Consider the following 16043-nt stretch of genomic DNA (forward strand, 5'->3'; position numbering starts at 1 on the left):
GTTTAATTTTTCTCTTGAATAAAGAAAATAGGTATCAGAATAATGACATTTTGTGAGTTTATTTTGTTCAGCATTGTTATTGTCGTACTATGTTTAAACCATAGTTGTATAACTGGCAGTGGTAGCTGATATGCAATAAAACTTTATGAGCCACTACTAGTTTGATGCTGGCACCCAACAACACAGCAAGATGACATTTTATCTTGGTTATATGACCTATTACTGTGTGTTTGCCTCCAGTTTTTCCTTTGTTTTGTTTCCAGCATGAATCGTGATGTAATCATGACACTGGGTCTACTGTGGCTGAAGAAATCAAAATCACAATCGTCAAAGTGTTTTTAGAAGGTGCATTATTGAAGCAGTGTACACCGATGGTATGTGCCCTGATCATTTTAATAAAATGTATGATAGTTGTACACTTGAATGCTTTCTTGCTATTATGTCTCTTAGACTTTCAGAACTAGTTATTATGAACTTAAAACTAAAAAGTAATTGAATGCAGAGGCAATTATGCAATATGATAAGTAGATACCTTTACATAATATTCCATTTAGGGCAACTATGTTGATGTGGCCTGGGGTGAAATTGAGTAGTCTGGTCATCGTTATACTGCCTACATTCTGTTCTGTCTCCTTGTTTGAGCCTCTGAATTTGTTGCTGACTGTAAGCCTGTTTCAGATCCAGTAAAGGCTGTTTTTATCACACCTGTTCTGCCTCCTGAGCCTGCTTTCGGCTCCCAAATCCGTGATCCACTGTGGTTTTGGCACTTGTTTGTGTACATCTGTGCGCACAGACTCTGCATGCGGTAATATAATTAGCTTAACCTTACTCTCCTTTACATTGCGAACGTGCGTTTGTGAGTGTGTGAGTGTGCACGTTCGCATGCCCCTGAGAGGCATGCAGGTTTGGGCAGTGTGGTATTTGTGTTAGAAAACAAGGAGATCAATAACATCCTGAAAAGGGAGTAACCTCGGGGATACAATTGCACCACTTGAAGGGAAAGGAGAGAGCAAAACGGAAACCGTGTTGCCTATGTTTATCAAAACAATGGATTTCAGCAGGGGATATCAATCTATTTTTCACCACATTCTGTGAAAAGATACACCGCAAACATGAAATCTGTTTTTTTTTTTCTTAAAAGCTCAAAGGAAATAGACATTAAAAACATTTATATCCATGGAGACCTGTCCATTTGGCTGCAATAAACTATACTTTTTTTTTGGTTTTGTTTGGCTATTGCACAGTTGAGAGTAAGCAGTGCTGACTGATCAAAGGACACAATCACACACCAACTGAACATGGACAAAAGTATCTTTGGATATGTTTTTTCTGAGGCGTTACACATTCTACATACTAACCAGAATATAAAGAGATTTCTTCCAAGCCGATATTTTAGAAAATTATCATTCTGTCTTTTAAAATAAGTGCTTTTTTTGCAAAATCAAAGTATAAAATACTATTTACAAATTACAAATATTTTTCATGTCAGGATCATCTCTTTTTTTTAAATGTATAGTACAGGTAATGAAGCGCTCAGCATTCAGCAGCCCTGATGACTTCAGAGGTTGAATTCACAGGTTAGTGGCCTTATTCATACCCGTCTCCTCCTTTGGCTGCATCCTCTCCCAACCTTGTCGGATGCGGGTTAGGGTTCGGTCCACACAGGGGAGGAGGAGCAGCGTCTTGAGCACCAGCACCACAGAAGGCACAATCAGACAGAGCATGTATCCCGGAGGAGTGTACCATTTGTAGGTAGAGGGGCGAAGAAATTTGTTCCAGCCGTAAATGTATCCATGCGCCGTGCATACGCTCAGGGTCAGGTGGCCCAGCTTAGACTGAGGGACAAAATCAAACAAAGTGGAAATGTTAAAAGAATAGTGTGACATTTTATAAAATATATCTATTTGTTTTATTCCCAAGAGTTAGAGGAGAAGACTGATACCAGCATTGTCTGAAGGCATGTAGCTGGACCCAGCAGTCGCTTAGTTTAACAAAAAACAATTATCCCGTCTCTTGTTGCATAGGGTTTGTAAGCAAGGGACTTAGCACCGGGGATTTAGACATCTGTGTTTTGTGCAGCACATTCGCATTGGATAAGTGAAGTGTGTATTAACTCAAAATTTACTGACATTATCCCCCTGACATTTCCAATTTCCAAGTTTCCACTTTGAAATATCAACTGTATGTTGCTGGTAAAGTGAGCTGTCTGTTGTCATGTAAAACCTCAAATTGTTGTAAATTGTTGTTAATAACTATAGATATTATTTATCCTGGCCATTCAAATTATTACAAAAAACATGAATATCGGGCAACCTTTGGTATGACCTCCTTATATATAGACTCAAGCCTCCGTGGCAGGAGAAGGTTCCACTTAAAATTAAGTTTGTAAATTAAGAAACAAACCAAAAAAAGAACTAGCCTGTTTTAATCTCTGTGAGCTGAACTTTGAGCTAACTCTAATGAAGTGTGAACAGGTCTTAATTAATATGTTATATCTCAGGAGGTTACCATGCACCTTCTGTAACACCCCATAAAACCACAATATGTTGTCTGTTTTCAGTGTTTGTGCTGAGCAGAGAGATTCACTGACACATACACACATGTACGCATAACAGATAGTGAATGGAAGTGATTCCCCTGTGGCTGACATGCTTATTTACTTGCTATTTTAGTTCATTTAATTGTATTCAGTTTTTTTCCAATAATGTTTTTAATTAAAAATACTGTACAACTGACTTTAGGAGTAGAAACATGTCACATTACAAGTTAACTCTGTGGTACTTTTCCAATAGATTTAAAGATGAATGTCTGACTATTTTCTGTTCTTGTGGAATCTTCAAGTATTTGTCTACAATAAGCTAAAGATACAAATTGTCTCACAGTCGTCCCACAGTAATTAGTTCTGTAGCAGCAGTGGCCTTTGAGGCTCAGTTATTGTTAATTACTTGGATAATGTGCTTTAATTTACATTTTTAGCATTTGGCTGCCGATGTTCCCATCCACAGTGACTTACAACAAGTGCAGACAGCACAATAAGAAAACACTCATATTAATGTAGTGCAGTAATGAACTGTGCCCCTGTAATCATGGATCTCATTTAACCAATTTAGAACAGCAATACACATCACACTTCTGTTGTGAGCATTAACATGTATAATCAAAAATTTACATCCCTCTGTTGACAGCCCTGATCACAACCACAATAAAACAAACAGTTTATGTAAATTGTCCCTTTTGTTTTATGATTTTCTCAACTCTTCTCACCAGATCTTAAGGATTTTCTTGACCTAGACCTCTTTTTCTGAGGCTCACTCCCTATCTGGGGTCTACCTATGGACCTGACCTTTACACAAATGGACCTGTGACCTGTATTAACAATCTTCTCCCAGAGGATTATACCAGGTATCATAATTCTATTTAATGAATAACTTAACATTTAAAATCCAGGGCTAAAGTCAGCCAGGCTTTCACTCTGTAGGCAGTTAGCTAACTAGGCTCCGGGGAGATGAGTGCCAGTGACATATTGCTTTTACAACACTTTAATAACTCTGATGAAAACTTGGACTCTCCAAATATAGATTACCATAAAGGCCCTAAAGGACGTTTTTTACTGATAGCAAGCACATGACTGATAACTTCTACAGGCTTAAAGGTGAACCCGAGCACACACACACGCTCACTAACACATGCACTTAAAGCACTGTACATTTCCAACTGCGCTCTGACCTGAATGAAGCTGAACTCTCTCCAGCTGAGTGTGCCTCCCACAGAGGGCAGGGATGTTAGTCCTAGCAGGACATAAAGAAAGAAGCCCAGGATTCCCAGCACGTAGAAAGAGTCTGTGCCCCATGCCTCTGTATTATCAAAGTCAAACGGGGTGGTTTTATTGTCCTTCATCTAAAAGAGACAGAGACAGAGAGACAGTGATCTAAGTATGGTGACTCTGCTACTTAATGTCTAAGTCTAAAGGGATAGTTTGGATTAATTGAAGCTGTATTTATTAGTAGTCAGTGTGTCACCTACAGCAGATGGCAGTCAGCACATCCCCAGTTCAGGAGAAGCAGAGAGGGGCACCAGCACAAAAGCTAACTAATGAACTGCTGTGCACAGGTTCAGCAACAAAAGGTATTTTTTTCACTTAAAAGAGAAAATGGCCAGTATATCTTAATATCTTAATGTTAAGATTTTTTTTTTTTTTTTACATAAAGTAAAGTAATGGGGTTGTAAGGAACATATCATAAAGATTATCTTTCTCAAAAATATTATTTATTTACAACACCACTCAAACATTTGGACACATCTTCGCATTCAATGTTTTTTCTTTATTGTTAATATTTTTTGACATTGTAGATTAAGAGGGATCTCAAAACAATGAAATGTGTAATTATATGGAATTTTGTGGTAAGCAAAAATGGGAAAACAAGGCAAAATGTGCTTTTGCTTTTTAAGAATATCAAATATAAAACTCTTGCACACTGTCTTCTGCTTTTCCAACAAGGTTATTAAATCTTTGATTACAAGTACAGGAGACAGTGTGTGAGAGTCGACCCGTGGTCTGCTTCTACAAGTGTCGACCTAGAAGTCTGCAAAAGTTCTGCACATTGATATTTTAGACTCTTCACAGTAGTTACCTTTTGCTTTGATGGAAGTTTTGCACACTCTCGGTATAATCTGAACCATTTCTCATGCCATCATTAGTACATTACAAGGCATCAGTTATCAGCAATATATCAGCAATATAGCATACACTTAAACTAATGTCGCTGTTTTTTAGTGGACTTTAAGCTGCTAAAATATGTTTTGCTACTGACCCTGTTCACAGCAGTTCACTGCTTAGCTTCCATGCTGGTGCTCCTCTCTGCTTCTCCAAACTCAAGGCTTGCCAACCGCCATCTATTGTAGCTAATACAATGACTATGGATAGGTACCTCATACAATCCCACATCAGACAATACAAACTATCCCTCTCAGTGTTTGAACCAGCCTGCTGTACCTCATTCACCACACGCGAGATGAACTTGTGTCTGACAGCATAGCGAATAGGAATGATGAATGTATAGATGGCGTGGAGAAAAGCTAAGCCCAGTGCAACCAAACCCAGCTGCTTCCTGCACAGCATCCAGCGGTCCAGCCAATCAGGGAAGCGCCTGGAACAAGTAACGGTGAGCAAGGCTCTTATTGTAATGCTCAGAAAACCTTTTACAACAAATTGCACAGGTAGTGAACATTTCTGTCCTGGTTTCAAGTCTGACCTGTACTTGGTCCCTCTGTAGAGCTGAAGAAAGGCAGCTATAACACCAGGCAGGTAACACAGAGACAACATGATGAGAGACACAATTGGAAACACCTGAAAGATTGAGGAAAAACACATCAAGGGGAACACAAAATACCGTTTGCCACATATACCATCTTCTAAACAAGAAGTGGCAGATCTTTACCTTGTTGGCCAGGGATATCATAATTCTGTAGGAGATGTCTTCGTCCTTCTCAACAGCCGCATAAATTACATCCCTAATGAGCAGGTAGAAGAAGAAGAAGGCGATGAGGCCGACGGCCACGCTCAGCGGCAGCCTCCACTCTGGAAACAGCCGCAGGGGGAAGTCCTCTAGCTCTCTGGCTGCTGACAGCGACCCTTTATCCAGAACAGTGAGGCCCAGCCTGGTGGCCATCTCTGTGACAGCCTGCTTTGCCTCAGCACTGTTCCCACACAGGTACACCTGCAGCATGGAGGTGTGGGTTATTTTTAAAATGGGCTCAGGTATAGTGATGGGATCAAATATGACCAAAACCAACGATGACTGTCTGTCTCACACTGCTAAATAATTTCCTTAAATATCTGGACACTGTAGGTTTAAGCAAACATTTTCACACAATGCTAAATAGTGTATTTCTTCAGAACTATTTTCATCCACAGATTTGGTGCACTAGTTCATAATTAGGGCAGCAGAATGGCATATGTGGGACCGACTCAGAATCAATTATACTACCCATGTTTATCGCAGTGAAGGAACATGTCTCCCATGCCATCAACATGGCTCACTGGTGTGTTTTTAATGGTTTGGAGGTCTATGGCACAGAAGAATGAGCTATATCAGGCTTTGGTTACACAACCAATAACTGTTACTGGGAAAAGCTCATTGTTGGTTTTGTTTTGTTTTTTGTGGTATTTGTTAAACAAAGAAAAAAAATCAGAATATTTACAGATTTATATATTATTATATTAGTAGCCAGTGTCATAATTAGGCATAATAACACCGTAATAATTTAAGTCAGGTAGCACTTTATTTGAAGGGTTGTGCATAAGACTGTTATTACATTCTCATAACCTTTCCATGATAGCAGTCTTGAAGGAGTCTTTAGAAATGTTTATGACTGTTCAGGTCATGTGGTCAATTATGTCATTTTTAATGCAAAGTTAAGATGTCTTTGTTATGACAACTTGACATTAATCAAGCCAAAAATATCTTTGTTATGACAACTTGATATCAAACAGATATCCCAGTCTGACAATCAAGACTGAGCATGTGAAACTCTCGACAGAGATGAGAAGGAAGCAAGATAAGTCACTTGTAGCTACTTCCATCATCAGCTCGAGGGGGAAAAATATATTTACTTCAGAATATTGTTGATTAAGACTTAAAAGACAAGTTTTAATGTCCTCTAGATGCAGTCTGATTTTAAGATGTTTGAGTGTAATGACAGTCCTGCGCATCCCCCTTCAAGTGTTACCACAAATCCTAATATTGTATTATTTAGGCAAATGCTAGTTTAGTTTAGTTAATTTAGTTTTACCTGGGAAGCACTTTCAAAAACTTCAGAAAGTATCAGCATGTACAAGGGCATCTTACTATATTTATCAGTATATCTGCAATTATATAGTCTATCATTCAATAATTAATAAATAAAATAAATAAAAGCATCTTTTGCCTTTGTTGAGCGCATGTTCATGGTGTGGCATTAAATTTCTATGTCTCACTTTAGCAAGTTGCGCTGAAATTAAGCAGCTCTTGCAGTAGGTTTCACTTAGAAAACTGGTAGGCACATGAATCATGTCCAAACACACAAAAATATTTCTCTTCGAGCCTTACCCTAAACCCAACAGGAAGTTTGAATTTTTAGTGCATTTTTTGCCATCCACAGGCATTGTACTTTGATGGACTCCTCCTTGAGAATCAACCAGATCGACTTCATATTCAATCAGTCTAATCTAAAGACCGTTACAATGTTCAACTCCAAAGCGTTTTTGGTTACGTTAAACGGCGTGTCCATGGTGTGGTGTCAAATTCCTTGTTTCACCATGAAACAGGAAGTTGTTGAATCTGTCACATCTTTCCCAAATTTCACATGTATGGGCAACAGGGAGTACGCTTTTCATAGCACGAAGTATTCAGTTTACATGAAATTTATATTTTGTGGTCTACATTTCATAAACAGCAATAAAATGTAGAATTAGTACATGTTCTCCAGCGCACCGCCTACCAGCAACAGGACACCACCACCATACAAAACACACACAGGGTGCAAGGGCATCTTTACTTTAGTAATGCCTCAGAATAGCAATGAAAGCAGAAATATTTTCTTCCTCCTGCATTCTAATCAGCTTTTGTTTTTCAGTTGCTAATAATTACTCTCAGATTATTGTTAGATGACTCACCAGCCCTGTTTGGAATATGTAACGCTTGGCTGCACCGCGTACACCTACAGTGTCTGTCGACAGAATTACCCGTGTTGTTTGTTGATCTCCACAGTGCTGTTTCAGTCATTTTGAAGATGAAGCCCCTGGAAGTGTAGGACTATGTAAAGACACATGCATACTATATATACATATGCCGCTCAGTATGTAATCCCATTTCTAGATCTCACCACGCTGAAGGTTATTACCACACTCACCGCTCTGTGATAAGACGATTAAGTTGTTTGTAAAGGCGAAGAAAACCAAATCCTACAAAGGGAGAGAGATAGAGAGAGCTAGAGCGAGAGTTAAGAGAGGGAGCAGTTTGACAGGCATATAGTGGAGTCAGTAGGATTGAGCAGTTTTCCCCAGGTGTGTGTATAAGTGGACCGGGCAGCCAGCCATGTCTACCTACATTACTGCACCAGTAACAGCAGGGGACGGCCGACAGACTAAATCTCCATCTGAATGTAAATGTGACAGAGGCACTGCCCCGCTGTGGATCTAATCAAATTGCTGGCCAGGGAATAGAACACACTTACAAGCATGTGCGTTTGTATATATACTGTATATGCACCGATAAAGACACACGCATTCAAACCCACCACTTAGTTCTCTCACAGCTACCTGTTTTCAAAGAAAATAGAACACTGCAGTGGTATCTGTGCGTATGTATGGGGGGTTGTTTGTGTTGAAGAGGATTCGAGGCAGATTCAGGTTTGGTCTCCAGAGGTTCCAGCATGTTTGTGTTGCTCTTTGTAGCTGTGAAACGGAAGCTGCAATAAACACTGGTCTTTCTACTTTGTAACATCATAAAGTGTGTTTGTTTGTTTGTGTGTTTATACAAGCGCTGTCCTCATTTTCTCTCACATTGTTATGGAAAGACGGCAAAAAAAAATCAATCATCTGCAGGAACAAAAATGAAATCAATTCCTGCATTTTGCATGGTGTATAGTGAAGTGTTCATCGCCCTGTTATTAACACGTCTGAGAGCCACTTATCCCATTGTAATCCAGGAAATGATGAAAGCAGTTATTGTTGCTTTGAAGTTAAACATGTCTCGTCATAAAAATATCAAGTTGGTAATCTCCTATCCTGTTATTGCTCTGTCTTTTGTATCTTTGCTCTAGTCAACCAAAGCCTTCCTCAAGGCTTGGAAGCTCCCTGGCTCAGTTTCGCCTCAATCGCGCTGACATCTTTTAACAGATTCCTTATTTCCTCCTTCCTCTCTCACCTGCTTTCCTGCCAGAAGTCCATTCTGCAGAGCCCAGGCAGACAGTGTGTTAAGGCCTTTCACTACGGCGGCTCCTGGGACCAGTCTGAAGAACACACAACAAGACTTCAGTTGCTTTTGTCTCTGTTTACAAATACACAAACGGGGGAAGGAAGGGTCTCAGAATGGTGAGAATCGATGTTTCCACTCCAGCAGAATAGGCACACAGCAGGCCACTTTGCCGAGGGAGCTGCGGCCCCCGCATTTTTTTCATTTCTTTTGGATTCAGTTGAGAGTTTTGATGTCTCATGCCTGTGAGTGGCATTTAGGAGCACTTACCCAAAAAGAGATCCAGCATTTGGGAAGAAAGTGGCAGCTACTGTTGCAAAATGATTGCTGACATTACACCAAGATTTGTCTATAAAAAAGTTACCTGAGCTGTTTTTAGATCATGATACAAAATAAAATGAGATGGAAGTGTTTACATGTGCATAATTTTTATGAATGAAACACCCTTCACTTTTTCCTCCACACTTTCCAGAGATGGAGTAGCACTACAGAGGCTTGAAACTTGACTTGAACTCAGTCTTTGTTTTATTTTTTAATCGCGTTAACATAAAAGAAATGATGAGCTGAATGTAGTTCCCTGTTTATTGTAATACGTAACCTGGCGGACACGGCCACTGATGACAGTAAACACATGTTGAGCACACCTGCAGCTGGATGGAAGGATGCTGGATTGACCACTAACGTTTGCTTTCTTGCTTGATTGGAATTAGCTGAATATTTTGAAACAGTTAGTGAGTGTTTGCTTGGCAACACTTGTGCGCAGACCATGATGCTTTGCCATTATCAAATAATTTCATCAAAGAAATGACTGTGGCTTGTTGGTCTTCTTGTTGCACTTTCATTCGCTTTTATCTGTGGAATATATCCATGTTTCTATGAGCAGTAGGCTTTATTTTTTTCCAGTCTTTACTCTCTCATGGAAAATGTTAGATCTTCTACTGTGATGTGCGACTGGGGAGCCTATGAAGTTCTGTGATGCGTCATTACACATGACGCTGAGGCTGGGCCTAATTTCATACTGCACTGCAGTAGCCTGTTTAAAAGGATAATATTCCAAACAGCTAATCAATGCTGATACTGTATGATAATAGATAAAGGAGTGATGATATTACAGTACATGGTTTGAGTTCCCCAAATAGAGCTACTCAATGTTCTAAGACGACCAGATGACATGCAGCAGATGACAGAACGCTCAATACAACATACTCAGATACTCGAGCTCAAAGACTTAAGGCTTGAGGTGGACTTGCAAAAAATGACTGGCGAGCATCTCTGACGTTTTCACAGGAGTCTGTTACCTCTGCAGGTAGGCAGCATTGGCTTCTGGGTACATGCCTTTCTTCAGATTGTTGCTGAGGTCCACCAGCACCTTGTAGTCGGCCCATCAGCATCCACAGACAAGAGGAAACAAAAGATGAAAGTAGTTAAATTTTCAATTAACTCTTATCTTATCTCATACTTATTCACATTAGAATAAAAGGAGAATGTTGAGTAAATCAGAAATTATGATAAAGGTGTGAACAGAATTGAGCTGATTAACTGAGTAGCTGGGGGAAAAAAATGCTGATTATGCAGAGTGTCAGGAGTAGCGCTTTACAAACTAAGCAGTTACTGTAACCACATCACTCTTTGAGTATTATGCCTGTCAATGCATCTTAGATACTGTTGTACCTTTTAAAATCATGCATTCAGGAACTAAATAACCGTGGTTAAATGACACCACTCATGTCATTGCACAAGAATACAGGAGAGCTGAGTGTAAGTGGATAAGTGGAAGAAAGACAAGCAGCAGGTGTCTTTTGAAAATTTTAAGGACAGTTGCAGCAGATAAAAAAGCTGTCAAAGCTGAGAGAACAAATTATTTTGATATTATTTTAAACTGTCACAAACCCTGTATCCTTGTGAGCACAATTAATGTTGTAATTGAAGGGATATTATTTTTTTTTTAAGTGCTAATTAAGGTTGTATCCATAGTCCGTGTTATCGACAGTAGCCCAAGTTGGGGCAACCAGCAAGAGTAGCCTACAGGCTAGCCAAGTATCACTCTCTGCAAAACAACCAGACGACTTTGGCAAAACAGTAATTTTACTACTCAGAACACGGGAGATGCTGGTCTACTGATGTCTTGATTAGTTAGTTTGTTTGTGTTGCAGTGTGACCTTGATGAACCCAAACTAACCCTTGAAAACACCAAAGTTAAACTATAAGACAAACACACTGTCCGATCAAGGCAGCAGTAGACCAGCAGCTCCTGTCTTCTGCAAGCTAAAATTACTGTTTTTTTTCCCACAAGGATTTGGGAAGATTATGATTTTGTCATATATAAAAGTGGTTTCTTGATAAAGAAACTGATATTTTTTTTAGGTGGGCCTTTTTTTAGGTGGTGAAAATATGTTTTGCTGCTGATCGCGTTCACAGCAGTGCATTAGCTTCCTACTGTACACTGCTACTGATTATGAATAACACGTCATATAACCCTACTTCAAAAACTCCATCTGTTCTGATGTCTCTTCAGGAACCTGTGAAAAATTCCTCAATTCTTTGTTGACAAGATTGCACTGATTAGAGCATATATGTCATCCCCTCCTTATGACCTATTCACCACTATCCCTTGCACTGCTGTCTTTAGCTGGTTTCAGTCATTAGTTTTAGTGAGCATCTCTTTCTCTTTTAAAGGAAGTTACATTCAAATAATAATAAACAGCAGTCTTGCACTGAAGAGTTTTCAGTCTTGGTATCCAGCGCCTCTCCTTTGTGGAGTTCCTCAGGGTTCTATTTTTGGGCCAATCCTCTTTTCTCTTTATATGCTTCCCTTAGCGTCAGTTCTTAGAAAATATAACAGCTCATTCCATTGTTATGCTGATGACACTCAAATTTACCTGCCTTTGAGCCGGAGTAATGTGAACTCTTTAAAATCACTGTTGGATTGCATTCAGGACATCAAAGCTTTGATGGCTTTAAACTTTTTAAAATAATGAGACCAGAACTGAAGTGCTGATATTTGAGCAGCTGTGGTGCCCCTCATAAGGACCTGCACACCCTGGAAAAATATGGGTGTGATAATGGATACTGAGTTTAAATGGGACAAGCAAATAAACAATCCAGCCTTTTCCAGCTGAGGCTCGTAGTTAAGGTCAAGTCCTTTTTATCTTTAAGCGATTTTGAATGGGTTATACATGCTTTTATCATGACCAGACTTCACTACTGTAATGCACTTTGTGTTGGAGTGAACCCATGAATTCATTATTGTGCCGTTAAAGTTTGATATGGTAAATAATGTTTTTTTAAATTTTGATATGACGGTGCATCGAAAATGCAAGAAGGGTTAGGTATTTGCCGAATTTAAAACAGTAGACAAATACTTAAAAACTTGTTATAGACAGTGTTTCACAAAGTTTCTCCAAACTCAACAACTCACAAAACTTTGCAGTTGTTAAGGGAGTCTTGGGACTTTCTTCCTGGAAAAATAAGATCAAATTGCTGTGCTGTTACTAGTTGGTAAATTTTTGATTAAGAATTTGACATAGACAGCATTTCACAATGTTCAGAAACTCAGAGGTCTGCAAACCTGCAGCTCTGGAGCCACATGCGGCTCTTTTGCCCCTTTTGAGTGGCTCCCTGTGGATTGACAGAAATTTAATGTAAATGAACAATGGTTCGTATTTTAACATTTTGATTTTCACTCATTGTTCAAGGCCTTAAGTGATTCTTACATTCTCCAATAAAAATGTGTAAAATATATATAAATCTGTAAAAATATATAGCTTAATACTACATAATTTAAAAAAAAAAAAAGGTTTTAATCTTTCATCTCCAAATCATCACTTCACTAAAATGTTTGTCACAGCTTGGCATCTTTTCCTCTAAATATTGCCAGTGTTTAGTCTTACCTCTCCCTTGGCTACCTATGGAAAATCTCAGATGGAGAATTTAACGGTTGTGGCTCCAGACAGTTTTTATTTTTATTTTTCAGCCAAAAATGACTCTTTAGATAGCAAAGATTGCTGACGCCTGTCCTCTCTCAATACCTAACAAAACCCTGAGATTTTTTAAGGGATTCTGGTTCTTTGTCCCCAGCTGACCAAGCTGTTACTGTACCCCTGCCTCCTTTTTACTCTGTTATTACAGCAAATAACACACTATACAGTCTCTCTCTCTCTGTCCTTCTGTGTGTATGTGTGTCTGTTGTATTAACCATTGTCCACATGCAAGTTTAATAATGTGTGTGCTGCTTTTATATCTTATGGGTGGAGAACCTATGTGTGCTTATTGTGCGCATGCCTTGAGGATGTTGTTGACACCGCTGATTTAATGTCTGAGGGCCCAATTCTTGATAAATATCTATTAAATTAAAAATGTTTGTTATAAATGTGCATTTTGTGTATTCTTGCCATACAAGGATTATGGTCTCTTTATAGATAAAAGGATTGTTATTGCCATATAAAGAGTTGTCTTCATAAAACCCTAAAATACTTTTCTGTAGTTATATAAAGTATAACGGTATATATAGTTTATAGTGATGTTTCAAAGTTCTCGGCTCCACACGGCCCCCTGTTGTCTTGGCTGATGCAGAAGAAGAGGCGGTAACAAGATGACATAATTAAAGAACGGCAGTCAGACCTCAAACTGTGAAAAATAATTTAGAAAACAGGATGCAAATGGGACTTTTCTGTTTGTTCCATGTATTAATATGAAGAAAAATATGACAAATCTGTGTGGACTGGAAGGTAATGGAAGGTATTATAGAGCCACTGGAGCGATGAGAAGACTGTCGGAGTGGAGAAAGCTGATCAGTCATGTGAGTTAAATGTTTGCTACGTCAGGACTTATTCTGAAAAAGTGTTTCCATCTCCCAGTAAGTACATTAACTGTTTTTTGAAAAGGGCAAAAGAAGCTGAGAATTTTTTTTTTCAAATTTTGCCTTTTCCATCAACACTTTCTAAAGCAATACTTAAAATGTTGATGGAAACATATGACTTGTGGGTTGTTACCAAACTAGTGGTCAGACTTTATTTTACAATACACTAATAGGACTGAAGAAGCTGTGCTTTGTATCAAATTGGTTAAAAAATAGAAATGTGTTCTTTATTAATCAGTTGTTATATGGCACACAAATAAAATGTAACAAGCCATATTTTGAATCAAATAAGACAAAAACTAGAAATAATCTGGACAGTTTTAGACCATTTATTAGACTCTTATTAGATTTTATTAGTGGTAATTGGGGACACATTTCATCAGAACTGTTTGCTGTTGTTTGGTATAAGCAAAGTTTTATGTTTCCTAAATAACAATTAATTGATTAATTGACTGCTGAAGCAAAGTACTTGCAATTTGCAAACCTATTCCCTAAGAAAGTCTAATGAGGGGCTAACAGTGGGAAACAAGTGTATTGTAAAATAAAGTCCAACCAAATTGCTAATAAAAGCATCATTATTAATCCATTATCAGCTTACATTCACTTAATTTTTGTAACTACTTTACAGAGGGAGCAAAAAGTAGTGGCTGATGCTTACATAATAAAGAAGTATCTACTGGTTAATGATTGTTTACATGCCACTAATCACTTAATTCAGAGTTTACTGGGTCTAGTCTAACTTTATTTAGCATTCAAGAAATACTTTTTACAGTTATTAGTCTTTGTATTCAGCTACTACCTGATTTGTTGCCTGGGAACTACTCAGGATTTTGTGATATTGATACAAATTCTACATTTACCTTTCCTTCCAGATGAGGTGCGAGGGTCTCCAGGAACTCATAGTGTTCTCTGTGAACACAGACAAAGATCAGACTGGCTGACTGGGCTGCTTCTGCGTGGCTCATCACCTGTGCAAAACACAACACACAAAGGTACATGAACATGAGCAAATCACTTAGTACAATCTGACAGGCTCCAAGCACTGTGTTATGCCACGTGTTGTACCTGAGCACCCTCAGGCAAGGGGCCGCAGCTGTGCGGTCTGCGGCTGCCGTACACCACCCTGTAGCCAGACTGCAGCAGACGCAGGCCCAGGGAGCGCCCCAAGTCCCCCGTCCCAAAGATACACAGCAGCTCCGGCGCAGGGGCAGCTGCCGTGCCCAGAGGATGCAGCGACACGCTCTCTGGCTTCATCTCACTCACCACTGTTATGTTAACAGACTGATTTTTAGATGGTTAGCGTTCCCTGCTGCGTAGTTATATTGCTGTGGAATCTGACCTGTACGCTGCCTCTCCCTGTTTGAGGGTGATTTTTAACCCGTTTCTGCTCACTGTAATTGTTTATTACACCTGTAATCAACACCTGATATCACGTGTTCAGGAGTGTGCCGCTATGCATTTTGTCATTTAATTGCGTCTTTGTCAGTATGAGTCACCAGCCAACAATCTTTAATGCATTCCAATCTTTTATTATTGCTTGTGATTCCCAGTGATTGATTGATACAGCAGGACTTTGAACTGTAAATCACTTAGGTGGGAGTAATGCCTCACACTAAAGGACTTTTAACATTTGGTTGGTTGCATCACACACATCAGGACAAACTTTACAGATTCTCTAATGTCTAAGTGACTGGAATATTTGGAAATGACACTTCACACAGAACAGGATATCATCAAGAATGCTGTGGGGAAGCATGGATATATTATAAGGAACTAGATGGTGAATGCGAAGATGGCACCAATTCAGTCAAGTGAGAGTTTCTGAACATGTGAGACATGAAAGGACTTAGGACCATGTAGCAGGTAAGTTGTTCATGATTTCTGGATTTTATTTGGGGGGGAAACATGCGTGCTGGAGCCATGGTCCCCCAACACTATATAAACCCCATGAACCAACACATGCACAACACCCTCCTCCTCTCTCAGTACATCCGGTCTCTGTCCTCTGGCTGTGGTGGCTCAAACATCTATGTCTAATAAAGCTGCTAGACGGAGCGTTCATGTTTCAGGTCATTTTCAGAGCAGAGAAAAATGCCAATTTTTTTCATGATTTTGAGAACATAACGCTGTTCACTTCTTACTAACGTCAAAGACAACATACATAATCCTTGAATCCAAATTTTCCTTCATGATAGCTGCTTTGCGCACTGGCCTCTTCTGGTCTGCAGGAG

General features: G+C 39.2%; 1 protein-coding gene across 1 annotated transcript; it reads right to left on the reverse strand.

Annotated features, from left to right (window-relative positions):
* Positions 1–1516: 1516 nt before the first annotated feature.
* LOC146321663 (metalloreductase STEAP4-like) lies at positions 1517–15148 on the reverse strand. Its single transcript, XM_084726921.1, has 9 exons — positions 14878–15148; positions 14673–14780; positions 10253–10323; positions 8907–8991; positions 5439–5717; positions 5253–5347; positions 4994–5147; positions 3727–3897; positions 1517–1835 (listed from the first exon to the last, which is right to left on the reverse strand). Exons 1-9 carry the CDS (start codon positions 15064–15066, stop codon positions 1572–1574), a joined length of 1416 nt encoding a protein of 471 aa, XP_084583047.1. The 5' UTR covers positions 15067–15148; the 3' UTR covers positions 1517–1571.
* Positions 15149–16043: the final 895 nt, after the last annotated feature.

This window comes from Lutjanus erythropterus, chromosome 9 (genome assembly GCF_056507025.1).
Source record: "Lutjanus erythropterus isolate fLutEry1 chromosome 9, fLutEry1.hap2, whole genome shotgun sequence".
In the NCBI taxonomy this organism is placed as follows: domain Eukaryota; kingdom Metazoa; phylum Chordata; class Actinopteri; order Lutjaniformes; family Lutjanidae; genus Lutjanus; species Lutjanus erythropterus.